This window comes from Zootoca vivipara, chromosome 15 (genome assembly GCF_965207765.1).
Source record: "Zootoca vivipara chromosome 15, rZooViv2.hap1.1, whole genome shotgun sequence".
In the NCBI taxonomy this organism is placed as follows: Eukaryota; Metazoa; Chordata; class Lepidosauria; order Squamata; family Lacertidae; genus Zootoca; species Zootoca vivipara.
Genome location: NC_142598.1, coordinates 23,999,912 through 24,027,496, shown reverse-complemented (window position 1 = coordinate 24,027,496; position 27,585 = coordinate 23,999,912). Strand labels below are relative to the sequence as shown.

At 41.4% G+C, this 27,585-nt stretch overlaps 2 protein-coding genes across 10 annotated transcripts in view; both read left to right on the top strand.

The window, feature by feature from the left end:
• The window catches only part of NRG1 (neuregulin 1), a 183,759-nt gene that overhangs the window by 62,166 nt on the left and 94,008 nt on the right, over positions 1 to 27,585 (top strand). The gene's annotated exons all lie outside the window — the stretch shown is intronic.
• LOC148683420 (uncharacterized) lies at positions 24,160 to 24,602 on the top strand. Its single transcript, XM_088658490.1, has one exon. The coding sequence runs from the start codon at positions 24,288 to 24,290 to the stop codon at positions 24,471 to 24,473; it is 186 nt and encodes a 61-aa protein (XP_088514616.1). The 5' UTR covers positions 24,160 to 24,287; the 3' UTR covers positions 24,474 to 24,602.

The following is a 27,585-nucleotide window of genomic DNA, read 5'->3' as shown; positions in this document are numbered from 1 at the left end:
CTTAACTACAGCATCCATGACAGATGCCATCCAACCTCTGCTTGAAAACTCCCAATGAAAGACAGTCCTTCCCTTCTGAGGGAGTCCATTCCACTGTCGAACCAGTCTTACCATCATAGAATTCTTCATGATGATTAGTTGGAATATCCTTTCTCATAACTTGAATTCCGTGTGACAGCCCTTTAGATATTTGAAGATGGTTATCATATCACCTGTCAGTCCTCTCTGACTCAGTCGGGCTAAACATACCCCTCTTAGTCAGGCTAAGCAACTCCTCCAGACTCTTTTATCATCTTGGTCACACTCAGCACACGTTCCAGCTTGTCAGTATCCTTTTTCAATTGTGGTACCCAGAATTGGACACAGTACTCCAGGTGTGGTCTGACCAAGGCAGAATAGAGTGGTACTCTTCCCTTGATTAGGACACTACTGTCTGTTGATGCAGCGCTAGCTTTATTTGCTGCTGTTGACTCAGGTTAAGCTTGTGGTCTACCAAGACCCCCCTAGGTCCTTTTCACATGTACTACTGGCAATCCAGCTGTATTTGTTACAGCTGGTGCTTCCTGCCTATGTGTAGAACCTGACATTTGTTCCTACTGAAATTCATTTTGTTAGTTTGGGCCCAGTTCTCCAGTCTGTTAATGTTACCTTGAATTCTGATTCTGTATTCTGCGGCATTAGCTACACCTCCTGGTATGATGTCATCTGCAAAATTGATAAGCATCCTCTCAATTCCTTCATCCAAGTCATTTTTAAAGACGATGAGCAACAACAGGTCCTGGGCAGAACTTTTTCCCAGGATGATGAGGAACCATTAATGAGCACTCTTGGGGTTTGGTCAGTCAAGTTAGTGTGCAAGGATGCGACATCTCATATTGGAGGAAAGGTTGTGATGCAGCACGTTTCATTGTAGCAGAAGTAAGAATATAAGTGTATACTCCCCCTCAACCACATTTGCTCCTTATCTCAGATTCTGGTAGTCCTGCCTTATAGGGGCAGGTGGTGTATTGCATTGCATTGCATTGCATTGCATTGCATTGCATTGCATTGCATTGCATTGCATTGCATTGCATTGCATTGCATTGCATTGCATTGCGGGCTTTCCATCATGGGATGAGGGTGTTCTGTTGTGCTTGGGGGTGTCATTTTGGTATGCTTAACTCACATGGAGGGTGCGAAGATAAAATGGTGGGGAGACCATCCATGGCTCCTTGGAACAAGAGTGGGATTGAAATGTCAGAAATGTGTCATATATTCCACCTGCTGGCATGGATGGTAGTTGTCTGCAAGCAACGCTTCAGAGGGCTCTCTTTGCCCATTGAAGCTACTCTAGTAGCCCATCGGCATGACAACTTTAAACAGCACTTTACTGATTGAGTGTGATCTTGGGAGCCTGGAGTTCATCTCTGCTTCCCAGCACTAATTAATTAATTATTCCTCTTTTAACGATAGCCCAGACCTAGTGCTCTATATTAGATAGACCATTTGACTGATACATTATGACAGCTCCCGTGTTCTGTAAAACCTACTGTGCTAAACTGCAGATGATCTATATATAACTGACCTTAATTCACACTGGTAACTACAGCAGAAGTGAAATATCTAATTTTTTCCAAAACATCTTGACCTTGCTATGAGGAGAATTGAGGGAAATATGTCTTAAAATTAGTATTAAGATTCTGCTTGCATATTATACTAGCTATTGGATTGTTTCCTGATTTTAACTGGGTCACACAATATTTATTTTCAGGTGCATATAGTAAATAAGTCTCTACCAACAACAATAAGAAAGTTAGCATTTTCAAAGGTATCCAACAGCATTTTGAGGTTCAAGCTAAATTTCATTTATTGTGGGTCACACAATATATATATTATTGTGGGTCACACAATATTTGTTTTCAGGTGCATATAGTACCATAAATAAGTCTCTACCAACAACAATAAGAAAGTTAGCATTTTCAAAGGTATCCAACACAGTTTTGAGGTTCAAGCTAAATTTCATCCTTCTAGTCTAATGTAAGATAGAAATACGTTGGGGGTCCACGTTATAAAACTGATGAGCTCAACATTTGCAGTTGTGTGTCATACTGCAAAGATGTTATTTTTAAAAAATGACCGAAAGACAGGGGGAAATGGAATTGGCCTCTTAAGAAACTGATTTTCTCATTCTAAACACAACTATCTGAAAATGCCTAATGGATTTCAGCTTGTCTCTCCCCCCCCCCCCTTGCACCAAAGTAAGCATGGCTGAGAGCAGAATGACTATTCTTAAAGTTTCACAAGAACATTGCATGCTGATTGGTATTTCACAGTTACGTACAACTTGTAACAGCCACCATGAGAACAAAGTAACTTTCTTTCCCTTCTATGACAATATGGGAGCTTATTTTAGAAAATTACATATTAATAACACCTTTGCACCAAATGTTAGAAAATTGCCTTAAGACCATTAGAAAAAAAATAAGGGGAAAGCTTCTAGATGACACTTTTAAAGAAACTTAAAAAAAACAAAACCCATGGCTATCTAAGTCTTCTTGCAAAACATGTTTAAGTAGCTAATTTTCCAGAGTTCTTTTGTTTAATGTTTTTATGGAATTGCTTTGGGCTTTGGAAAACATTTAAAACCCATAATTATCTAATTTTACAGAAAGGTGTTTGATGCAGTATCACTCCAGTGCTTTAATTGAAGTACTTTTATTTTATTATTATATATTTATTTATACCCTGCCCTCTCCCCCCCCCCCCTTTTATGGGACTCAAGGCAGTTTACAAATACTGTAAAAACAAAAACATAGAAAAAGTAATCCTTAAAAACAATTATACATGGAGAGAATTAAAACTATATACATATATAAAATATATTAAAACTATACCAATAATTGCAGGCATCCCCAAACTGCGGCCCTCCAGATGTTTTTGCCTACAACTCCCATGATCCCTAGCTAACAGGACCCGTGGTCAGGGAAGATGGGAATTGTATTCCAAAACATCTGGAGGGCCGAAGTTTGGGGATGCCTGAATAATTGCAATAAAAAACAGCACAGTCCCAGCCTGTCAGGGGACCTTCCTACAGGGAACCTCCCCCCATCCTGCTGACCAGCACTTCGCCCAGTGAGAGCAGCAGCAATGGGTCAGGTGGGAGGAATGAGGAAGTTAGCGGGATGGAGGAGGCAAAGCTCAGTGATGTGGGAGAGCCCTTGCGCCACCTCGACCAAGAGGTGGAGGGGAACAGGCAGCCCCTTCCAGCGCCCGAATTAAGGTGCGCCACTAAACGTAAGGTCGGGAGGAGGCGTTTCAGGGTGCCCAAGCTCTTATGCTGGTCATGCAACAGGAAACGTCCACTCCCGGATTCTGCGAGTGACTACGAGGTCATGTTTTCTGCTGCTCTCCACTGTAAATATTATGCATAATAAAACCGTTAAAAACAAGCACGGACTTGGGTGTCTTTACTTGAGAGTAGCTGCAACAACACCATTACAAAGCCCTTTCATTAAAAGCAGCCAGTTTCCCCAAAAGCCTGTTGGAACAAAAGAGTCTTCACCTGCCGGTGGAAAGAGAAGAGGGAGCCAGTCTGACTCCTTTAGGAAGGTGGTTCCAAAGTCTGGGAGCAGCAGCCATTGATAATGCCGTCTCCCACATCCCTACCAAGCATGCCTGTGAAGGTGGCAGGACTGAGAAAAGAGCCTCCCCTGAAGATCTCAAAACCCAGGCAGGGAATACAGTCTTTCCGACTGCTTGGACCTAGGCCGTGGAGGTCTTTGTAGGTCATAACCAGCACTTTGAATTGTGCCTGGAAACAGACCAGTAACCAGGAAGTCATATGCTCGCTATAACCATCCCTGGTCAACAGATTGATTAGGATGATAACTGACTACTTTTGAATTGTTAGGGAGTACAAGACAATGTGAAAATATTCATGTATGGTTTTAATTAATCCCACAATAACTACAAACTACTTTATTGTTTTTCAATATTGCAATTTGTTTGGAGTGAAGAAAAGTGACAGTACCCATTATGGTGCCACAGGTTCTGTTTTTTTGCTGCAGCAAACCAACATGGCTATCCCTTTGAGAAAAGAATCCACTTAGTACAGCGTATATTGCGGAAAACTGAGTAATATAGGGCCTTTTTCCTCCTTGCTTGTTGCAGGATAGAACTTTCCCTGCAAGTGAACAAATAGCCGAGATTTAAAACTTGCTGCGTTTTTCATTAAACATAACTTCCAAGTTCTTCCTTAAAGTCTTTGAATTAGTTAAGCAGTAGGTGCAATTTGTCTTGTGTGTTCAGGGTTGCAGTGACCTGGAACAAATATCTTGCAATCTCCAGTTCTTTTGCATTTTGCTGGTAAGGGAGTAGTAGTTCTGAAATCCTACACCCTAGGGCCTTGGTGGCTTGATTTCATGAATTTTAAAGTTAGCTGGCTGCTTTTACACCTAAAAGGGAAATGATGTCATTTTGTGATGTTAAAGGAGGAGCTCATAGAAACACACTGCTTCAACATCCCAAGAAAATAACTATAAGCTGTGCTTTCTAAACACAAGTTGTTTTAAAATCAAAGCATGTACTAAAAGTTTAAACTTTTTAGTGCAATGGTGGAATTGAATCCAAGGCCATCATCAAGGCAGCCATGTGTGATTGGCTATACAGTGGTACCTTGGTTGTCAATCAGCTTGGTTCCTGAACAAATTGGTTCCTGAACACCACAAACCCGGAAATGAGTGTTCCGGTTTATTAAGTTTCACAACCAAGGTACAACTGTACTCCCAATGGAAGGTGAATGCTTTTAACTTGGGCAGCAGCCCTACACAAGCCATAGCAAACTTTGGAAGTTGGTGTCTCTAATATGCAGAATCCTCTTTAGAGTTTTCAAGTTTTATTGGACACACTTAAGTAGCTCTCAGCATTGGGATATGAACAATGAGAGTGCCCCGCCTTCTGTTCAAGCAAGTGTTGATGCATCACTAACCAACTGCCTATGGAGAGCCTACAAGCAGGACAGAAGTCCTGCAAAAGCATCCTGCCCACTTGCAATTCCCAGCCATTGATATTCAGAGGCACACTATCCCCAGTAGTAGAAGTATAACATAGCTTGTCTTGAGCAAGACACTATATCTAGCAGACCAATGTGCTATATCACAGAATTTTGAAGATTAAACATTCAGTATAGGTAACTTTGTACTCAGAAAGTGTTGTAGGAATCATTGAGTAGTGAGTTTATTTTTCTAGGGCAGGGGTGGCCAACTCCCAAGAGACTGCGATCTACTCGCAGAGTTTAAAAACTGGCAGTGATCTAACCTCTTTTGGGGGGTTCAGGTTAAAGTTGTTGAGTTTTTCTTAGGGAGGAGGAAAGCCCCCTTTTTGGGGGGGTGCAGGGCAAAAATATTTAGCTTTTTTTTAGGGGAGCCAAAGCTGTTGAGCTTCTTTGGGGGGGAGCCAGTGATCTACCAGTAATCTACCAAAGGCGTCCAGTGATCTACCGGTAGATCACGATCTACCTGTTGGACGTGCCTGTTCTAGGGGCACCATTCCTGAATCTCTGGAAAAGAACTAAAACAAATAGCCTTCTAATTTTCAAAATACAAAAAAATGTTTATCAGATCTGTATATATTGAAGCTGGTGCATGTTACATGTGGCCTTCTGTGGAACAGCAGTGTACTGAAACGGGTTGGACTATTTGCTTTCAGCCCAAACCCATTTTGGTACAAAAAATAGATAGTATGGGTTTTTCCATTACTACCTCTGTCAACACTTTGTTCCTTCTTTGACATAAAAAATATTGGTTCAAAACCTAAACAAATATTCACCTAACTTGTACATACGTAATTGGATAGTGTGCGGAAGGACAAAAATATACATACCAAATATCAGTATAGATAACTTGTAGACACAGAGTCAGGAATAAGTCCTTCATAAATTTAAGTTCAAATAATAGTTTATTTTGGGGTTCAGAAATGCTGCTCTTATCCAACTCTTTATATTTCTGTAAGAATATACTTTATTGTCTGTGTTTATAGCCACTGAGCTTTCGGTAAAGAATCAATCAAGTGCATATTGTTTGGTTAAGACTCATTGATATTTATCTGGTTTATCTGCATCTCAAAACATATAGACCATTTGAGGCTGAAATTAGCCATTAAGGAAAATTCATTGCTTTGTACTTTTCAGAGATTCTGTTTGAAATATTTGTTGTTGTTTAGTCGTGTCCAATTCTTCGTGACCCCAATGGACCTTAGCACGCCAGGCACTCCTGTCTTCCACTACCTCCCGCAGTTTGGTCAGACTCACGTTGGTAGCTTCGAGAACACTGTCCAACCATCTCGTCCTCTGTCGTCCCCTTCTCCTTGTGCCCTCCATCTTTCCCAGCATCAGGGACTTTTCCAGGGAGTCTTCTCTTCTCTTGAAATATTTACTATTATATTAAAGAGAGAGAAGAAACATGGAGGGAGAAGAGAAATTTGCTCAAAAGCTGAAGGGGCCACAAGCTGATTCAAAGCCTGCAGTTAAAAGCCTACTCAACATCTCTTAAAGAGGACGAAGCCTATGGTGATGTAATTAGCACCTGGATTCCTTCCCTCCCCCTTCCTTACCAATGTCAGAGGTAGTTCTGACTGCCTTGGCAGTGGGACAAAGAGTCACTCTCCCCTGGAAGCATCTCCACCCATACCAGACACAGAGGCACAACAGGTAACAACAACATCATAGCCAGGAGCACAGGGTTTTCCCTGCCACACAATTACTTTTCTCAGGCAGCAGGTATGGAAAGTAAATGTACAGGCTGTTTAGTTATTAGCATGATAAATATTCATAGAGAACTGAACACATTGCAGAGCTGCAGTAGTTGAAGGGCACTGAATATCACCCATATGGAATTCCTGTGCAGATCCTAATGCCTGTGGCGTCTTCCTAGTTCTGGGATCCAACAAGTCTGCAATGGAAACACAATGAATTGCTTAATGTGTAACTTTTACTATTTTGCAAAAGTTTCTATATTAGCCAGCTGTTGTTTTGCACCATATTTGAATGAAATGCAAATCTCAGGCTTGTTGCAACCACGATCAAACACTTTACATTCATCCCCTTGCACTGGTGGTGGGGGGGAGGAGTGTCTGAGCCCGAGTCTCTCTGTGCCATGTTTCTGTAAACTTGCGAACCTTTCTGGAGGAGGGTATTTCAATTACGGCCACCAGTGAGAAGGTCCTCTCTCCTTGGCCTTGTTTCATTTGGTGGCCCCAAGCTGACATGGTCCCAAGCTTATCAATAGGCAAAACCAGCACTTTATGGACTAAGCTGCTACAGCACTGGCATGATGCAATTGAAACATGTGAGGTGCCTTCCTGCCTGTGTTCCTGGTCCAAATTCTCTGGCACCTTACAATGACTGACATTCATTCTTGCAAAGCTAGTGGAATGTGAAACACTGCACTTGAGAGTCATATTGCAGTGATGGCAAAACCCTGCGCTCTTGTCCCTGATGCAGATCTCTCTGGGGAATATATTTTATGCAGAAATCACACAAAGGCAGACTGCGCTCCACACGGTCATATCCTTAAAAAAGTCTTAAACACCCCAGTAATCCCAAGGCAGGTATTTTCTGAATATGAAATACTTAACATTTTTACCACTTTTCAATAAATCAGAGTTCTTCACATGCGTTATCTCAGTAGTTCTAGACATGAAAGATAGGGCATTATTATTCCTTTATTGCAGGGTAGCCAAGTCTTGCCCAAGGCCACAGTAAGTTTGTGACTGAGATGAGATTTGAACCAGGACTTCCTAACTTGCAACTCTTTGTTTGCTACACTGCATGCTTTTTGAGTTTGAGAAATTCCCTTTTTGTGCTTTCCCATCCAATTTGACTGGCCTAGTATGTCAACAGAGCTGGCCTTGGGCCACTTGTACCTTAAAATCAATATGTCTCCTATCACTGAGAACTTTATCACACATAATGTGATAGCAAATATGTGCTCAGGAGGGAGCTGCAACTAATACTTGATTCTTGACAAATTTATTTCTGTGACATCTGTGGTTATAAATCAGTTTGGCACATTCACACTTTGCAGCTTTAAGTATGCACACAAAGCATATTGCATTTATACCTTAAAAAGATAATGTGTGAAGCAGCTTTAACTCAGCTTGATCTTTTATTTAACTATTTAGAAGGATATCTTGTTCATCCTGAATGTTCGGGATGGGCAATAGATGTTGAAAAAAGAAAACCACCTTCCCCTCCACAAATACCATAAAAATGTGACATAGTTCAAAATTTCCCTATGCTTTGCTGATATAAACTAGATTGCTAAAGTCAATAGGCCTTACAACTCTTCTCAGGCAACTTTGTTCATAGGGATCCTTTGGCACTGTTTGGGTTCTGTGAAAATATGTGGCTTTTGTTTTCAAGTATAGAAGATGCACTTAACAACATGCCATTGCTCTATTTAGTAACACCTACTGAAATGTCTGTGTGGGAAGAACAGAGCAGCTAAGGAAAAAAGGCTTTGGGTAGAAAAACCTGTTAATAGGGAGCAGAACGTACATGCCGTCACCTCGGAGCTTTCATTTTTTAATTCCATAGAATAGATAAAGGACTTCATGCTAACATAATAGCTGTGGTCCAGGTTATTCAGTTTCATTGGATAGTCTTATATGCACTGTCCTTTTGAGATAAAACAATTAAAACACAGCTAGTGGTATGGCCTCTCCAGTGGAGACCCAAGTGATAAAGAGGCAATGATTAAGTGTGAACAATATTGCAGGGGGGGGGGAAACCTGATGCTGTAGTCACAGAGGTCTAAGTGAAAGGATATATAATGATTAAATATACTTGGTAGAATTGGAAAGGTATTAAGGAATGATCACTATCTGCTTTTTTTCTGTGTGTAAAAAAATAGATATCTGGGGTTGGCAGCTGAGACTGCAGATTGGCAATAGGAATCACTGAGAGATATTTACAGTTCTTTATTTTACATACAAGCAGCGCAGTTACAATCATGTGTCTGAATCCTCCAAGCCAGATTCAGGGAGTGGCTTCCTCCAGCTTCTCCCCCAACATAAGAGCTGAGGAAGCCTCATGGGACACCTCTGAGCCCTCCTTTTTAACCCTCTCCGTTCTCTGGGCTGAAGGCACCGGCATAGGCTCTCCGTCTGTCCCTGAGCTCCTGGTGCAGTGTTGTCCATCTGCTGCAGCATCAGAGAGCCCTAACTCCTCCTGGCTTTCTCCTGCTCTATTCCCCTCCCCCTCTCCCTCCTCCGTCATTTCCTGCTTGTCACCTTCTTCCCCCCCCCCCAATATATTTATTAATTTTATAAAAACAAGAACAAAGCAAACATAAAAAACACAAAAATACACAAATACAATAAAAAATCACATGAATCACAAAACATAAAAATACAAATACACATTACAAAAAGAAGAAGAAACCATTTTAAATCACTCATATGTCTTAATGTTGTTGACTTCCTCAAGTCCCTCCTTTCTGCTTTTCATTATATATCATCCTTAGTAATTTCTATATCATGCTTCAATTATCTTATTATTACCTTAACTAGTAACACTTTCTATATTATACTTCAATCATACTATTTTTTCATATTAATTCTTTAAAAACAATTCTTATTATAACTTAATTATCTAAATCTTAATATTCTACTCTACCTCTACAAATCCACCTCTACAGCCTCCCTATACTTCCGAATCTTGTCTTAAACATTTCTTATATTACAATTATTTCTTAAATAAATTTTAAATTTATTCCAATCTTCTTCCACTGACTCTTCCCTCTGTTCCCGAATTCTCCCGGTCAGCTCAGCCAGTTCCATAAATTCAATCATATTCAACTGCTATCCGTCCACTGTAGGTATATCTTCAGTCTTCCAATTCTTAGCTAAAAGAATCCTTGCTGCTGTTGTGGCATACAGAAAAAACGTGATATCTTGGTAATTCCTCTCTAACTATCCCAAGTAAAAAAGCTGGTTTCTTAATAAATGTGTTTTTCAACACTTTTTTTCATTTCATTATACTGTAAATAATTTCCCAGAAATTCTTTACTTGGGGCCTGCCCGTCACTTTCTAACTGTTCCCATTCCGACTCTTCTCCTCCCCCCCGACCCAAGGGCATTCCTTGGCAGTCCCATGACAGTATGAGATTGTGATCCTAGATTTTTTTTAAAATATAAAAAACAACTTGTACACATTATAGATGTTTATTTATACGGTGTTATATACTTTATTTATTTACTTACTTACTTATTTATACATTGGATTCACTGGAGGGATGTACCGTAGTTGGAAATAAGTGGAGACATTTAAAGATAATAAGCAGCTTGAGTTGAATGCATGGTAACATGATGGAAAACCAGTGCAGGGATTTGAGAAGGATTGTTACTACAATATTTTGAATCTCTTACATTGCTGTGAAAATGTCCACTCATAGGAGTAGACTTCAGAGTAGTTCTTCTGATTTCTTTAACTGAGGCATGCATGGTCATAGAATTCTAGTTCCTATACAGAAAGTGTTACTAGCAAAGTGTGTTTCCATTGGTACCGCATCTACAAACTAAAGTTCTAATCTTTATAGTATATTTGAAAAACAGAAAATGGACAATACGTAAGAATGTTTAGCCCTCACGGTATGGGGCTTCCTCGTACAGGCTGCTGCTGATTTCTCTTCCAGCTTTTGGGTCTCAGTATATCACTTTGTACTTAATGTGCTCTGATTCAAGTGACTAGTTTGAGTTGGCTTCCAAACTAGATGCAGATTATTTACCGCCTGTGCTTTGCAGTTGAAAATTGTGTAACAGGTGACAGGTTGCTTTGTTGTTGTTTTTAAACGTAATTTATAGAGCTGGTGCTTGCAAGGTTGTGATTTATGCAAGGCAGGGAAAATTATTCTGTTTTTTTAATGGCAGCAATGTCTGATTTCCCTCACTTTTATAATACTTTCCCTGCTGTATTTCATCCTTAAGCATAGCTTGCTAGTTCATAATTGTTTCGCATCTTCAGTCTGTTAAAAATGCATGGTGAGTGGGCACAAGAAGCTCGTTTAGATTGTCAGAAAGGAAGTTGTGGCCTTTGAGTCATCGTGATTTATGAATACTTGGGTGATGTCAGTGTTTCTTCATTGAGTACATACATATCTAAACACATGGATGTTTCTTCTTCCAATTGCCCTTTTTATGCTGTCTGCCTGCATCTTAGTAGTACAGTGGTACCTCGGGTTGCAAACACCTTGGGTTACAGGCTCCACTAACCCGGAAGTAGTACCTTGGGTTAAGAACTTTACCTCAGGATGAGAACAGAAATCGTGCAGTGGCAGCGGGAGGCCCCATTAGCTAAAGTGGTACCTCAGGTTAAGTACGGTTTCAGGTTAAGAATGGACCTCCGGAACGAATTAAGTACGTAACCAGAGGTACCACTGTGGTTGTTCGTTGTGAATATTAATTTTTGGCTCAGAGTTTACCACAGCGAACCTTCCTAATTCTGGAAGCATAGCAATAGAATCCTCCTGACCACAGTGCTAATTCAGAAATGAGGGTAATCTCTGGCTATGAGGGAGGGGGGAATATTAAGAGAAAATGCCTATAAAAGCTAGGATTTGCCTTATGAACTTATGAAGCTACAGTATTGGCAAAATAACAGTGCGCCAGGAGTGTTTTTATTATTTGAGTTTATTTGAGTTCAAATTCATCTTTCAGCTGTAAATAATTGCTGAATGATCAAAATAGACATTGGTTTGTTACGAAACTATCACACTGTTTTATCATTCATTTGCCTGGCCATAGAAGAAAATGAATTAGATAGTCTGTCAACATATACACGTTCATTTGCAATAGCCAACTCATGCAGGGCTTCTCCCTTGCTTCCATTTAACATGCTTGTCTTATAAACCCACGATGCTTACACACTCATTCATTCACTCATTCACTCACTCACTCCAGTATACCTGAAGGAGCGTCTCCACCCCCATCGTGCAACCCGGACACTGAGGTCCAGCTCTGAGGGCCTTTTGGCGGTTCCCTCACTGTGAGAAGCGAAGCTACAGGGAACCAGCCAGAGGGCCTTCTCGGTAGTGGTGCCCACCCTGTAGAATTGCCTCCCATCAGATGTCAAAGAAATAAACAACTACAAGTGGTACCTCAGTTTATGAACACAATTGGTTCCGGAAGTCTGTTCATAAACTGAAGCAAACTTTTCCATTGAAAGTAATGGAAAGTGAATTAATCTGTTCCAGATGGGTAAAATTCGTAAACCGAGGTGTTCATAAACCGAGGTTTCACTGTATCTGACGTTTAGAAAACATCTGAAGGCAGCCCTGTTTAGGGAAGTTTTTAATGACTGGTGTTTTAATGTATTTTTAATCTTTTGTTGGAAGCCAGCCAGAGTGGCTGGGGAAACCCAGCCAGATGGGTGGGGTATAAATTAATCATCATCATCATCTTCATTCATTCATTCATTCATTCATTCATTCATTGAATTTATATACTGCCCTATACCTGGAGGTCTCAGGGCAATTCACAGAATACAATCAAAATATAAAACCACAAAATACATAATCAAAATAAAAGCAACTCAACTCCCCCCCAAAACCCTCACATTTTAAAAGGGCATAGGTTGTCAATCAAATCAACCAAAGGCCTTGTTTAAAAGGAATGTTTTTGCCTGGCACCTAAAGGTATATAACAAAGGTGCCAGGTGAACTTCCCTGGGGAGAACATTCTACATATGGGGAGAAGGCCCATTCTCATGTTGCCACCCTCCAGAACTCTCAAGGAGGAGGCACAGGAAGAAGGGCCTCAGAAAATGATCTCAGAGTCTGGGTAGGTTCATATCTTTATATTCCAGAGAGGTAGCTGTGTTAGACTACTGCAGCAAAAGCAACAATAAATTCTAATCTTTAAGTACTACAGGAGTCCCTTTATTGCTTTGTTCTCCTGTAATACAATAATGAGAAGAGTTAGAAGGATTGTTGATTTAAAGCAGTAGAACAAATACAAGTTGACCTTATTTTAGTTTAATCATATCCATCAATACTGATTGTATCTGTTTGGGATTGCAGACTTCTTACTGCCTTTTAAGGCTGTTTTAGATATATTTCCCCTGACCACTAGGTCCAGTCGTGACCGACTCTGGGGTTGCAGCGCTTATCTCGCGTTATTGGCCAAGGGAGCCAGCGTCCAGCTTCCAGGTCATGTGGCAAGCATGACGAAGCCACCTCTGGCGAACCAGAGCAGCACATGGAAACACCATTTACCTTTCCGCTGTAGCGGTACCTATTTACCTACTTGCACTTTGATGTGCTTTCGAACTGCTAGGTTGGCAGGAGCTGGGACCGAGTAACGGGAGCTCACCCCATCAAACCGCTGACCTTCTGATCGGCAAGCCCTAGGCTCTGTGGTTTAACCCACAGCGCCACCCGCATCCCCTGTACTTGTGTGTGTATAAATATATCTGCCAACAAAATGAAACACTTCAAGGGGTCTGATAAAGCGGGGGATGGGGGGTGGCACAAGATCCCTTTCTGTTCTTTCCACATCAGGCGAACATGACTTACCTTTCTGGAATTCATCAGCCACCTTGTAAGGTGGAGGGTGGGTGGGATTCACATGTGTAATAAAGCAAATAGTGGATTATCATTATTATTTTTCTAGTTGCATAAAATATATTAGCTTCATTAGTCAGCAGCCCTTTTCCCTAATAGGATTAGTGCGAAGAATTATAAAGGATCTCCTTATCATCCAGCACTTTTGTTCCATACGCCACAGACACTGAAGGGCATTTGTATGGAAAGTATATGTCAGCTGTAGGAGCCTAGCTAAAGAGGTTGCTGGTAATCAATGGCCACATGGGAGAGACAGAGCCATCATTCAAATGGAAGACTGCAGCTTTTCCTGCCATGGTTCTCAGATTCACATGGACAAGAAGGAAAAATAATGACTTGTTAAGTGCCACCAGCTATTAATGGTACACCACTAATAAGAACTTGGATAAAAGGTGAAAGTGCATAAGATAAAGGAGAAAAACCTGAGCACTGAAATTTGTTGGCTTCCGCACTTTTTAAGCAACATTTTTTGGAAGATGAAATTGCTTCTAGTAGAATTCTACTCAGCTTCTTCTACGGCAGACAAACGTAGCTACCCTGTTGTTGTTGTTGTTGTTGTTGTTGCTGATGATGATGCTACTGCTGCTGCTATTTCATTTACATACTGCTTAATGCCAAAATGGGCTTCCAAGCGGTTTACTATGCTGCTACGACAGAAGCTCACCTCACTCCTGGTTTAAAGTGTTGAATACTGTTGGTTTAAAATTAATACTTAGATATCAGAAGCCATATTAAGCGTCTTGTGCATGGGTAGGCAAACTTAAGACCTGGGGGCGGATCTGGCCCAATCGCCTTCTAAATTTGGCCCGCAGATGGTCTGGGAATCAGCCTGTTTTTACACGAGTAGAATGTGTGCTTTTATTTAAAATGCATCTCTGGGTTATTTGTGGGGCATAGGAATTCGTTCATTCCCCCCCTTCAAAATATAGTCCGCCCCCTCCCCCCCCCCAAAAAAATATAGTCCGGCCCGGTCTGAGGGACAGTGGACCCGCCCCCTGCTGAAAAAGTTTGCCGATCCCTGGTCTTGTGAATTTCCTCCCAGGGCTGGAGTTACTTTACTAGAATAAAAAGTATGAAATATAACGGCTACACATGATGCTCCTAGATGTGCTTGGAAACGAGCATCACTGTCCTATGTATGTCGGTTTCACCTTTCTTGAAATCTTAAAAGATAGGGTTTGGGGGTTTGTTTGTTTTTTACTTCTTGCTTTTACTCATTCAGTTTTCATACAGACACTAAATTTGGTCACTGCTCACACCACGTGCCTTCTGGAAATTGCTGAGTAAATACACTTGCACTTAATCACATTAATAGATCAAAGGAAATGTGCAAGCCTATTACAATCAGTTAATTGCTATAGAATAATTTGAGGTTGTCTGCCGGGGCTCTGCAGAGCTCTGCTATCCCCACAAAATCAAACATGGGTGGGGTTGGTTTTTTCCCCTTCCTAAATATCATTTGTTATTACTTAGCTATTCTATTTGGCAAGACTCTAGGTCTATCTCATCACCTTAATGTACAGCCTCATGCTTCCCTCTGCCAATAACTATAACTTACTATTTCAAAAGTAAACGGCATACGTAGACTTTCTAGTTGCTGCATCCACATAAATAATGTATTAGGCTTCCTGTACTGATGGATGCTGGTTGGTGCATGGAGGGTGGGGGAAGGAGTGGGTGGGCAATCAGCTGTAGTAGAACTGGCTGCACACAATTATTACCCCCTAGGCAAATGTTTTTCTTTCATCTCATCAACATCTACTACTGAAAAAATTATTGAAATATATTTGGTGCTTTTTTAAAAATGGCAAGAGCTTAAATGATTAATTCTGCCCCTCCCCGTTTTACACTGGATCTTTATAACACTTTCGTTTTTCTTGCTGCAGCAGTTCTGGAAGTGACTATTGTCCATCCGCTTGATGGACTAAAATAACCTGGTTGGTGATTCTATTTTTGTTTTTGTTGATGCATTGCACTGTGTTCTTTGCAGCAGTTCAGAAGCTTGTTGTACTGATACAGGGCAGGGGAGGTTCAGCTTTCCTTTCAGCTCACCTTACTGGCGCTCGGTCAAAGCAAGGTTAGAATTCTGCGAAGGGTTGTACGTACGGAATGTAACATTTAAAACACAGTTAGAACATGCTTGGAATTGTCTTTTACCCATCATAGCTGTGAAGACATTGAATTTGACCTCTCTTTCCTTCTTCTTCCTACCATACCTCTTTCTTAGTAGAATCAGCAACTTCTTAATGACTTACCTGATTATGCAAGCTTCCTTGGATTTGATATGGCTTGATCATTGAAGATCAATTAGGCTGCCTTACATCCACAAAGAGCCAACTTGGAATGTCACAGCCACCTGTCAGGTGGAGGGGTCTGTGGTTTCAATTTTTATTGCCAGGAGATGTGTACATACCAAAATTGCAAAAGGGGTAACAAAGTTTAGAGTTGTATGGCAGAAGTGTAGCTTTTAAAACTCCTACTGTTGATTTGGAAGTAAGAGTGCCACAGGCAGAGGAAGGGGGTGCGGTGGGTGCACCCTGTCCCAGGTGTCATCCCTGAGGGGGGTGACATCGCCGCACTGCCCCCCTGGGATGCTCGCCGTGGGCGGCACCCCCCTGGGACGCTCGTCATGGGCTGCTAGCCCCGCCCCCAGGTGCACAGCATGTGTGCCGCTCTGGGTGCCAGAGCAGCTAGCTCCACCTCTGAATAATGCATTGCATTTGTGCATTGGAAAACTTTGTCTTGCAAGACACCAAAAACATCGCAAAACACTTTCGTCTTGCGAGTTTTTCGTTGCGCGAAGCATTCGTCTTGCGAGGTGCCACTGTTTTGTCTTTTCTTCTATTTTCGCCTTGAATTTTAAAGGTGCGGCTTATTTGCGGGTGCAGCTAATATTTGAGGCAATACAGTAGATGTTTACCTGTAGTTTTATGTGAATGAACAAGGTACTGGTGCACATTCCTGAAGACTGAGTAAAGGTAAAGGGACCCCTGACCATTAGGTCCAGTCGTGACCGACTCTGGGGTTGCGGCGCTCATCTCATGTTATTGGCCGAGGGAGCCGGCGTTAAGCTTCCAGGTCATGTGGCCAGCATGACTAAGCCGCTTCTGGTGAACCAGAGTAGCGCACGGAACTGCCGTTAACTTTCCTGCCAGAGCGGTACCTATTTATCTACTTGTACTTTGACGTGCTTTCGAACTGCTAGGTGGACAGGAGCTGGGCCCGAGCAACGGGAGCTCACCCCGTCGCGGGGATTCGAACCGCCGACCTTCTGATCGGCAAGCCCTAGGCTCTGTGGTTTAACCCATAGCATCACCCACGTCCTGTAGACTCCTTGCTTTGCTTCAATTGTTTATTTCATCTGGTAGGTGCATAATGTAGAATTGTCTTTGGACAAATGCTTCATCTTTTGGAGGTTGTTGCATTCAAGGATATACTGGGCTATTGAGGAATCAATTTAGGGAGTGCATTGAATCTAATTTAAGGAGCAGCTGCTGGATATTTAAAATCTGACAGCTTTTAGTGGCAAGAATAAGACTAATTGTGCTAATTCTGAAAAGTAAACAGATTTAGGTCTGGGTGGCCAACCGAGATTAATGGTAGTAAACATTTGTTGCATTCTCATGGGCAGTGGAAGGGTTCTTTGAGCAATTTCTCCTTTTAAAACAGTATTTTTCTTCTAGAATAGTTTTCTTGTAAAAATAGTCCCCTGTACTGGAATGTTGGAAAGCTACTTTCTCTATCTTCCTTCCAACAGAATCCTTGATGCTAACAGATTGTTTCCCTGCTTAACTCTTGGCAATAATATAAATTTAAACTGGGACAGATCTTGATTAGTGTTCACAATTTGGCCACAAAATAAAGTAAATCTGAAAATTATCCAGCCCTTTTGTGTGGGGGTGGGGGTGTTGTAGGTCACTAACAGTATGCACAGTTGTCATTACATTCTCTCTTTTACAGCAGTCACAAATTGTATGTGGAATCATACATAATTTCCGGTACAATCTTATAGAATAGCACTACTTGCCTGCCTGGGTCTTCGGTTGAGTAAGTCCCTTTTTCCCTTTAAGTTGTTCTCAGCCATGACACTTATCTAGTCCATTATAGAAAGCAGAGCAAGTTATATTCAAACGCATCCCTCTTCATATACTGTCTGGCAGGAAGGCAAAAGATCTCATGTTTATATGTCAAAAATTGCTTTCCTGGACTAAGGCTTGTCATGCTTCATGCATGTTCTACCTGATACACTCGGGAACCAGGGATTTTTTTCAAAGGCAAGAACTCAGTTCCGGCACCTCTCAAACAAGCACCACTTGCCATTCTAAGAGAATGAGAGAAGTGATCTGGCACCACTTCTTCTAGAAAAATAGCACTGCTCAGAACCCTTGCTAATTCATCACTAAATGGCTTGGGTCCCAAGCGCTTGAAAGAACATTTTCTCCAATACCTCCTGACCCAAAAACTGCTGTCTGGGAGAGAGGCCTTACTTGTGGTCTCACCAGTGTGAAGAATGAGGACACGGGATAGGTCATTCTCAGTGACAACATCTCAGATATGTAACTCCCTCACAAGGAAGATCTGCCAGTCCCCCTTTTTATCTGCATTAAGGAAATAGGTAAAAACATTTTCATTTATCCAGGCTTTTGGCCAATATTTTAATGAAATTTTAGTTCCTGTCTATATTATTAACTTCTGAATTTTATTATTATGATCTGCCCTGGGCTCCCCTTGGGGAGAAAGGGCAGGTTATACATTAGAAATAATAAATAGTAATAAATTATGCAAGGACATATCTCAAGTGTCCTACCTCACAACAAGGAAAGCAGAAGGAGGGTTTTTTTTTTGTTACAGTGTGACTGTAAGGAAAGAATATAATAATATAAAAAGGTCCATTGAGATGAAATTGAGAAGAGCGTTTAAGTGTGCAAAGCAGGTCTGCAAAAGTGGAATTCCATGATAGTCTGGCAGCCATGTTTGTTCTTTCATGTGAATTTAACTTACTCCACTACTTTAAATAGAATTTCGGTGAAAAACTACTTTCCTTCTTTCTCTTTTGCCTGTAGTTACTTGCATCATAGCTTAGCAGGGTTAAGGTATGGATAATGTATTTCGTTTTTCTTATTGATGTAGCTGTTGCAAAGCCTTGGGAATCATCAAAAAGAATTTGAACAAAGGACTGTGTTGTAAAAGGTCAAGAACTTGGGAATAGTTCTTAAGCCAATAATAAAGCATTGTTACCAGCAGCAAGTTTACTGCAAAATCTTACACTTTATGCAATATTTCAGTGTGCAGTGGTTTTCTCTTAATGTCACTGAATGCAGGTCATTAAATAGCTTTTCCTTCTGCATTTTCTGTTATACCCTTTTCACTTTATATCCTTTCTTCCCCATTCTATGATTTCACAAAAGGATTTCTTTCTAAGACTGACTTTGCAGTCCTAAAGTAAAATTATAGCCCCCTCACCTAACATGGTTTACTTTATTAAATCTCATAGATCTTAACCCATTTGATAATAGTTTCTGTCTATGCCGCCAAATGCCAGTGTTAACAACTGGTGGCAATTGTACAGCATGCAACTCAAGGATTGAGTTTTGTTTTAAAGTGAGCATGTGGTTCTGAGGTTGCGTTCAGTCATGGTCTCTGGAAGTTGTTTCTACATTATGTCTAGTGAGAGGTCCCTTGGCATGCTTTGTTCAGTTCTGTTCAGTTCCAGATTGATGTTAGTAAAGCAGAACTGATTCAGAACAAACTGACTGAAATGATGCATAGGCTGCATGGGCTGACAGGAGAAAAGATTGAAAGAGTGAAGTATGTGCAGTTTGCTCAAAAGGGTGCTGTGCAGAGGAGATGGGGTAGCAGAGGCCTGATAACCTAGGGGAAGAGAATCATGTCTGAGCAATCATGCAAGGAAGCTTTTGTAAATGAAAGATGGCTTAATTCTAATTTCTCTCTATCTCTCTCCAGTGGTTTATATGATACAGATACAGTACCTTCTCTCTCTCTCTCTCTCTCTCTCTCTCTCTCTCTCTCTCTCTCTCTCTCTCTCTCTCACAGACAGACAGACAGACAGACAGGGGGAGGCAGATGTGCTAGTAAAATTGTGGATTTGCAAGACTAATTTGTTCCACTGAGAACAGTCACTATAAAGTGGGCCAGAAATAGAACATATTTTTATGTATTTTTTAAATAAAAAAATCACATAATTTGAGGGGGGAAATTTGGTTTACAGCAAAGAAAAGCAAACAAAAAACAAAAAAACCACTGCAGCACGTTAGAGATTAACAAAGCTTCTCTGTTACCCATGAGCTTTCTTCAGTATAGCTTATCATCAACTACTAGACAGTCACACTACAGTATTTCCTGGGAATCTTCACCACAAGCCATATGCCCTTCTATAAAAGCAGGTTTTAATCTGAAAGTTTATTAACAGATTGAAAATGCTTGATTCAGTGGCTGCAGTCCACAAACCATAGAATACAAAGAGTTTTTAGTGCGGTGAGAGTTCTCTGTACAGTGGTACCTCGGTTTACAAACACAATTGGTTCCAGAAGTCTGTACTCAACCTGAAGCGTGCTTAACCTGAAGCGAACTTTCCCATTGAAAGTAAAGGAAAGTGGATTAATCCGTTCCAGACAGGTCCGAAGAGTACTTAAACTGAAAATACTCAAACCGAGGCGTACTTAAATCGAGGTATGACTGTATGTTGCCACTTATGTAAGCAAGGTTGTGAAGCAATGACTAAGACTATCATGTTCCCTTCTGCATTTCAATCACTTGAGAGAGGAGGAGGAGTCTAGCCGAGTCCAGCCCTACCATGCTAAATCTCAGTAAACGGCAGAGTCATACCTAGGGTCTCTTGCACCCTCACCAAGGAGCTGTATCTGCGCCTTCCCACCCCCTGGAAAAAAATCACTTTACTACAATAGCTACATTAGAAATTACTGTATTTTATCCAGGTACTCAAAGCATCTAGAGTGCAGGTGAAGCAAAGAGGAAGGGCAAAAAAGTGCATGTCTTGTGCCACAGTGCGAGGATGGGAAGCTTATTGCCACACATATGTCATACACTCCATAGCCTGATAAGTGATTTTTGCATGGTGCCCCCCCCCCCGAGCCTGCATCGCTGGTGGGGGGTGGTTTTAACAACCCCTAGGTACACCTCTGCTTAATATCAGCTGACTTCTTCATTTAATTGCTTTAATCCCAGGTGCTCTCCCATCCAAACATTGACCAGAACTTCGAGTTATCAAGGATACAGGGTGTCAGTGATTTGCATAGCTTTGTATTCCTCTCATAAAACTCTTGTCCACCTTGCCTTGAACGTCATCTAACTATCACTTGTATCAATCTTCATTTTTCTTCTTTACTACTGCTGCCCTAATGTGTGCCTTCAATTACTGAATTATCAGGAGTGGGGGAACCTAAATCTTGGGCAGATTTTATCATTTGCTTACATTATTCGAGAACAGGGTTTTGATTTCTAAGGTTCAGGAAAAACATGAAACTTCAGCTATTATTTATCCTGCTCACTGCCTAATTTTTTTTACCAGGAGAACATGTGGAATCACGGTCCTATTAAACCACAGTCAAATTAAAGCTTACATGAGTATACTGTACAGAAGAATCACAGAGCTGGTTCATGCCAACATCACCAGAAAACCTATCCAAGGCACAGATCCTTGTGGAAAATTTCATTTCATAGCTTTTTGCAAAGAATGATGACAAAAGCCCAACAAATCACCTAACACTTCTGTAGGCACCAGGTTCCCAGGTTCCTTAAGGGCTTCTCCTTAAGGAAAAACACTTGCATAGCCTCGTGTGCAATGCTGTGCACCAGAATGCCTCCCTCCCTCAGCGAGATGGGGACATTCTACAAGGCTTTGTTGCTGGTCTCTCTCCACTCCTTAAGGTGGGGCAGACCAGCAAGCAAGGCTGTGCTGCTCTGCTGCTGCTGAAGCTTTCCTTACCTGGGTTGCTTGTCCACCAGTGGCAGAAGCGATTGGGGGGGGGCACCTTTGTCAGCACCGTGTCTTGCACTTCCTCCACCTGGTGGGTGAGCCGACTCCGTAAGGCTCTACGGTGGCCTTTTCATCTACTGGAACTGGAAATGGAAATGGCCAGGGACACCATTTTTGGAAGGTAGCCCCACACCATATCCTTATTATTATTCCACAAGAGTACCAGTGTTTCCTATGAAAACTGGAAATTTAAAGCACTGGAAGTAAAAGCTGACCGCCCTGACCCCAAAGCCTTGAAACCAAGTGAAGCTACTTCGCATGGAAGAATTCTGATTGTTTTATTCACTTACTGCAAAGAATGTTCAACATCCACAAATTTGGTGGCCACCCACCCCCTCCTTTAGTGGTTAAGCTTGCCTGCATTGAACGGAAGGTATGTCGTTTTCTACAGGCTTACATTGGAGTGGATGAATTATCAGTATTAACCAAAATTCCTCCCTGGTGTCTTTTGATTAAAGCTCCTAGAGACGCAGTAGGCTCAGCGGTGCCAGGAAAGCTGATGCAGTGTTCAGTCTCAAGCAGCTGCTGATTAAGGGTTCCTAGCACGTTCCATCACTATATATTGACACATTGAGTTGCAAAATCTCCAAAGAAGCTCCTACAGTGCCAATAAATCTGCTTTATGCAAATGTTACTTACATTTCCATGGCCGTACTTAGGCTATTCTTTTGCGCAATAAGGATCCAATATGAAGCAATAAAGAGGGAGAGCTGCATTTTAATATTTTGCTGAAATAGCATCGAATACTAAGATTAGGGTGGATGAGTTCGGTGTCCTGATAACTTCATTGCTTCTCATCTTACGTAAAATGACAGTCACTCGACCAGGACCAGGGCCTTCTCAGTACTAGCCCCAACCTGGTGGAACGCTCTCTCTCAGGAGACTAGGGCCCAGCGGGAGTTGTCATCTTTTCGTAGGGCCTGCAAGACAGAGCTGTTCCGCTTGGCCTTTGGACTGACTCAGTCTGACCCCGGTGTTCCCCTCCCCTAAGGCTTTATCCTACAGATATTTAAATGAGGTTGCACTTGTAGATTCCTAATTTTAAAATTGAATTTTAACATTATATTTAATCTGCATTTTAATTGAATTTTATGCTTGCTTTGATATTCTTGTTGTTAGCCGCCCTGAGCCCGGTCTTGACTGGGAAGGGCGGGGTATAAAAAATTATTATTATTATTATTATTATTATTATTATTATTATTATTATTATTAAAATCAGGAGAACAACTTTTGCATATATTTCAGTAGTATGGATCCAGCAGAGATCTGAAAGTGGGAGGACAAGATTCCCAGCACGGGACAAATGCATGCCCTTTGATATATTCAATAGGAAATTCTAAAAGAGATGTACATTTTAAAATCATTGTTATGGTAACGAATAATAATAAGGATATGGTGTGGGGCTACCTTCCAAAAATGGTGTCCCTGGCCATTTAAAAAAAAAAGTAAATTATTGGTGTAAACAACTGCACAGAAAGCAATGGGCAGTGAGGTCTGTATCCCAAAATTCATTTTCTTACAAATATATATTAATAGTTCTATTTGGCATGTCTTTGTCATGAAAGTCATGAACCATCTATAGGAATTACTCGGTCTGTTGCAATCCTCACTGATAGAAAACCTTTGACCATTTTCAATTGGGAAACCAAATATGGATTTTATTTGCCAGTTAATTGTGTTTGGTTTCTACTCAAATTTATAGTCCTTGAAAGTGTATACTTTGGAGCTGATGACATTTTACTCAATATAATTAGTAAATGGTTTGTAAATACTAAGAAATAGTGGAAGATGTCAAAACTGAATAAACTTTAGCTTTGGTCCTCTTTAATTTTGGAAGACAAAACATAGTATTTTTAAAGCAATTTTTTTTTTTGCGTGTGCACGCACATACACAAAGCTAATGCAATACCAATATAGAATTGCGTTTAAAATATTTATTCCGAAATCAAACACGTGGGCCGTATGCTTGAAAAGGTTCTATTTAAATAAACAAAAGCAAACAAACCCTGTCCTTTAAATCATAATTGTGTTGCCTGTGATGAATTCTACTTACTAGACTGATGAGAAGGCAAACTTTATCTCTAGGTAGCAGGCAGAAAGAAACTGCAGCTGAAAGGCCTATGTCCCTTGGGAGGGATTGGATATCCGACAGTCTTAGCATTAAGTCCAGCCCATAAGGCTGCCACCTACAACCTTCCCCACCCTCATCCTCAATGCAGCTTTGTTAGATTGCTCTAATCGATTGTCATCCTTTCGTGGCCACACAGTGGGAGAAAGAGAGAGAGCCTAACTGGCTCCTCCATTCCTCCCTGAGATTTTATGGCCTCTCCTCCATCTAATTGGATGAAATAGGAAGTCACTAGCAGTCCTGCGTTGCTGGGTGTGCTGATTTAACTCGGACCAGCCCTGCAGAGAGGGGTGGGGGTGGGGAGAGAGAAAGGGAATCTGTATGTCAGAAGAACAGAGTGAAGGGAAGAAGAAAGGGAAGAACTAAAGGGAAGGAATACTGGGGAGGGACAAAAGAAGAGGAGGTGGTAAGGACTGAGCACAGAGTTGCCATTATCTCCTTTTCCAATCTCTCTGTAATGATATTGGTTGCGGTGATGCCCAGGGAGCAGGCACCTGCTGCTCTGTAATGATTCAGCCTCTTTCTGCCGGCTCTTTCACACAACAGGATGCTGTTGCTACTGTCATTGCTGCTACTGCTGCTGCTGCCGCCGCCGCTGCTACTGCCGTTCTTACTGATTTCCCTTTTGCTTCTGCTGCATGACGGCTGTGTTTTCCTCCATCTAAGCAGCCACCCGCCTCAGATGCTCAAGGTGAGAAGCCAGCCTCTTGCTCTGGGCTGTTCGTTCACTTAAACAATTTTGCTCAGGATTTCAGATCCTTCTTCTTTTCCCTTAATCTTCTTATTTTTTGGCTCCGTGGAGAACTGAGATGGCTTGAGAGGAATTATAAACAAATTTTTTGAAAGTGAGCAAGGAGGAGGAGGAGCTGAATCATTATGAGAGGCTTTTCTCCTTTCTGAATATTTGGAAGGATTTCCCCCCTTTGCATTCTGTTTATTGGGATCGTGTTCTGACACTTGAACTCTTGATACCTGTGCTGTGATCCGGTAAGATTTCTCTGGATCTTTTTTTCCCAATCTTTTGGCTTGCTTGTTAGTGATAATGGGAAGATTTTTTGAGGCCTTCTAGAAGAGAGCTCAACTGAAGAAATACATGCTTAAATATGTCTGAAGCTACTCTGGAGAGTTTCCCCAACCCCTCGAACCAGCTGAGTCCCACTCCATCACTTGAGGGGCTTCCTGCTGAAGAGGACATACCAGAGAATCAAGCAGCAGACACAAGGGTGCAGGGAATAGCAGGCCTTGCTGCTACTTGCTGTGTGTGTCTGGAGGCAGAGCGGCTGACAGGCTGCCTCAACTCTGAAAAGATCTGCATTGTCCCAATCTTGGCTTGCCTGATCAGCCTCTGCCTCTGCATTGCTGGCCTCAAGTGGGTGTTTGTGGACAAGATTTTTGAATATGATTCTCCAACACATCTTGACCCAGACAGGATTGGGCAAGATCCAGTGACTGCCGTGGATCCTACCGCACTCTCTGCTTGGGTGCCGTCTGTAGTGCATACTTCTTACTTTCCAGTGCCCACCAATGTAGCTAACTTTGAAGTAACAGGGCAGCCTGCTGGTTCACCCGTTCCCTCTGAGGTTGCTTCTAAGCCGTCTCCATCTAGGGGTGATCAGTTAGAGGATCAGTTTTTACTCTCTCCGGTGCCCTCGTTACCCCCACCTAGTATAGAACCTGAAGTGAAAGGGTCCACGACAACATCTCTGCCACAAGAATTCGAAACTAATATCCAAACAGCTCCACCAAAACTAGGTAAGCATTCAGTCCTATTCCCTGTGCAGAATTGTCATTCGTAAGCATACAATACAGGTGCAATCTATATTAAAGAGTATTCATATTGTGATGATATGATTGAGACTAACAGATTTGCTAATAATTAAAGAGGAGCGTGTTAGCTCAGGCGTTATTAGCTTTAGCCTGTCCCTTTGTTAAAGTTGCAAAAAGAGATGCTTGAGGAAGCGGGGGTGCTAGTCATGTAGTACTGACAATAACTTTGTTCAACTGATGGTACTTTACGAGCAATTCAGCTGGTCCATTTAAGTAACGAATTGTATATGACTGCTAGCATCACTCCCTTTTGATCTTGATTCTTTTGTGACCCTGACAGATCATGCCCTTCAACACTTGTTCATACTCCCTCCCCTTAAGTTAGCTGGTTAGTGCAAAGAGGGGGGGGAATCACTGTTAATTTGGCAAAAGCAATGAAGTCCTGTGGCACTTTAAAGTCTAACCAATTTTATTATGGCATGAGCTTTCATGGCCACAGTCTGCTTCATCAGATGCATGGAACGTGAGCCTGCACTCCTAGCATATGATGAACTGGGCTCCAGTCCATAAAAGCTTATGCCCATAAAATCAGTTAGGTCTTCAAGGTACCACAAGACTCTTAGTCTGTTACAGCAGAGGTGCCAAGCATGACTATCCCTCTGGAAATTTGTCAGTAATTCTGATCATTTATATTTCCAGTTAGAGCCTGGTACTAACCTGTACAGATATGAGCTACTATCACCAGCGTCTCTGTGGCCCAGTATCTCTTGCCATTGTGTATAACCCCTCCATTCATGGCTAAATTTGAGCAATAGCTTGCCATAGAATCTCTTCATATTGGGAATCTCTTCATATTGGGAGCTCTGTCTTGGAGAGTGTGGTGTAATGATAAAGATGAAATAGCCTCTAAGCATGTGTGGAGTGCATTTCCTTTGCCACTGAGTAATTTCAGCCATGTTCCAATATCTGGGATCAGGACAAACCATTTTCTGCTTGGAGGATGTTGCTTTTAGCCTGAGAACTTACGGTTTTTTAGAAAATCCCTGGGAGCATTGGAGTAAAAAAAAATCTATCAATTTGTTTAGATGTATAAGCTTGCCCATTCTGAAAGGTTCGAGATAATACATCAACAAATTTATTGAAATTCACCCCACCCTTTACTGACTTGCATCTAAGCTCCGCAAAATAGCTTAAACTGGAACATCTAAACTCTAAAGTTTCCTTTTCTTTTATTCCTCTATGTAGGAGACTGGGCAGGAACAAGTTTTTAGCTTTCACTTGAATTTCTTGCTATTAACATATTTAAGAGAATAAAATGCTATGTTGGAAAATAAAATTGCCAAGATTTTTTTGAAATGCAAATCGCTGAAATGACACATAAATAGTGAACGTCTATTAAACATGCAAAGGGGGTGTGTTTTGAGAGGGTGATGATATTTAACAGAGATGTGAATGGTGAAAACTGATTTGTTTCCTTTGATTTGTTTGTTCTTGAAACATTATAAGCTTCATTCCCTATCTCTTCACCCTCTTTTTGGCTAATATACTTTTGAGATGTTATTTCAAGAGCATCTTAAATCAACCACATGGTCATATCTGGGAGGTGTATGTCAAATGGAAAAAGATTAGCAGTTATACCACTGATTTACAGACTGATCCTATGCATGTTTGCTCATTTGGACTTTTCTGTCTAGTAAGTATGTTCAGGATTGAGTCTTCATGCACCAGATGATTTGAACGGTATCATGAGAAATCTCCATTGCTAGCAGTGCAGCTACACCCATCTGCAGGAGCTGTGGATCTTGACCAGTTATTATAATAGTCCATATGTGAGTTCTGCTGAGACAGGGTTCAAAAGGCACAACATTACAGCTCCTTCAGAGATCCTTTGCATGAGAATCTATTACAGAAATACTGGCTGAAGCATAACTTGCCTGAGTTGATAGTCTGTCAGATTGCTGAGCAAGTAAAGTTGATTAGTATAACAAAGATTGGTCATGTAATTGCCATGTTGACTTACTGAGCTTAACCAATTTTAGGTAGATGGGGGGCATGGGGAGAGCAAGCTTCTTTCTCGC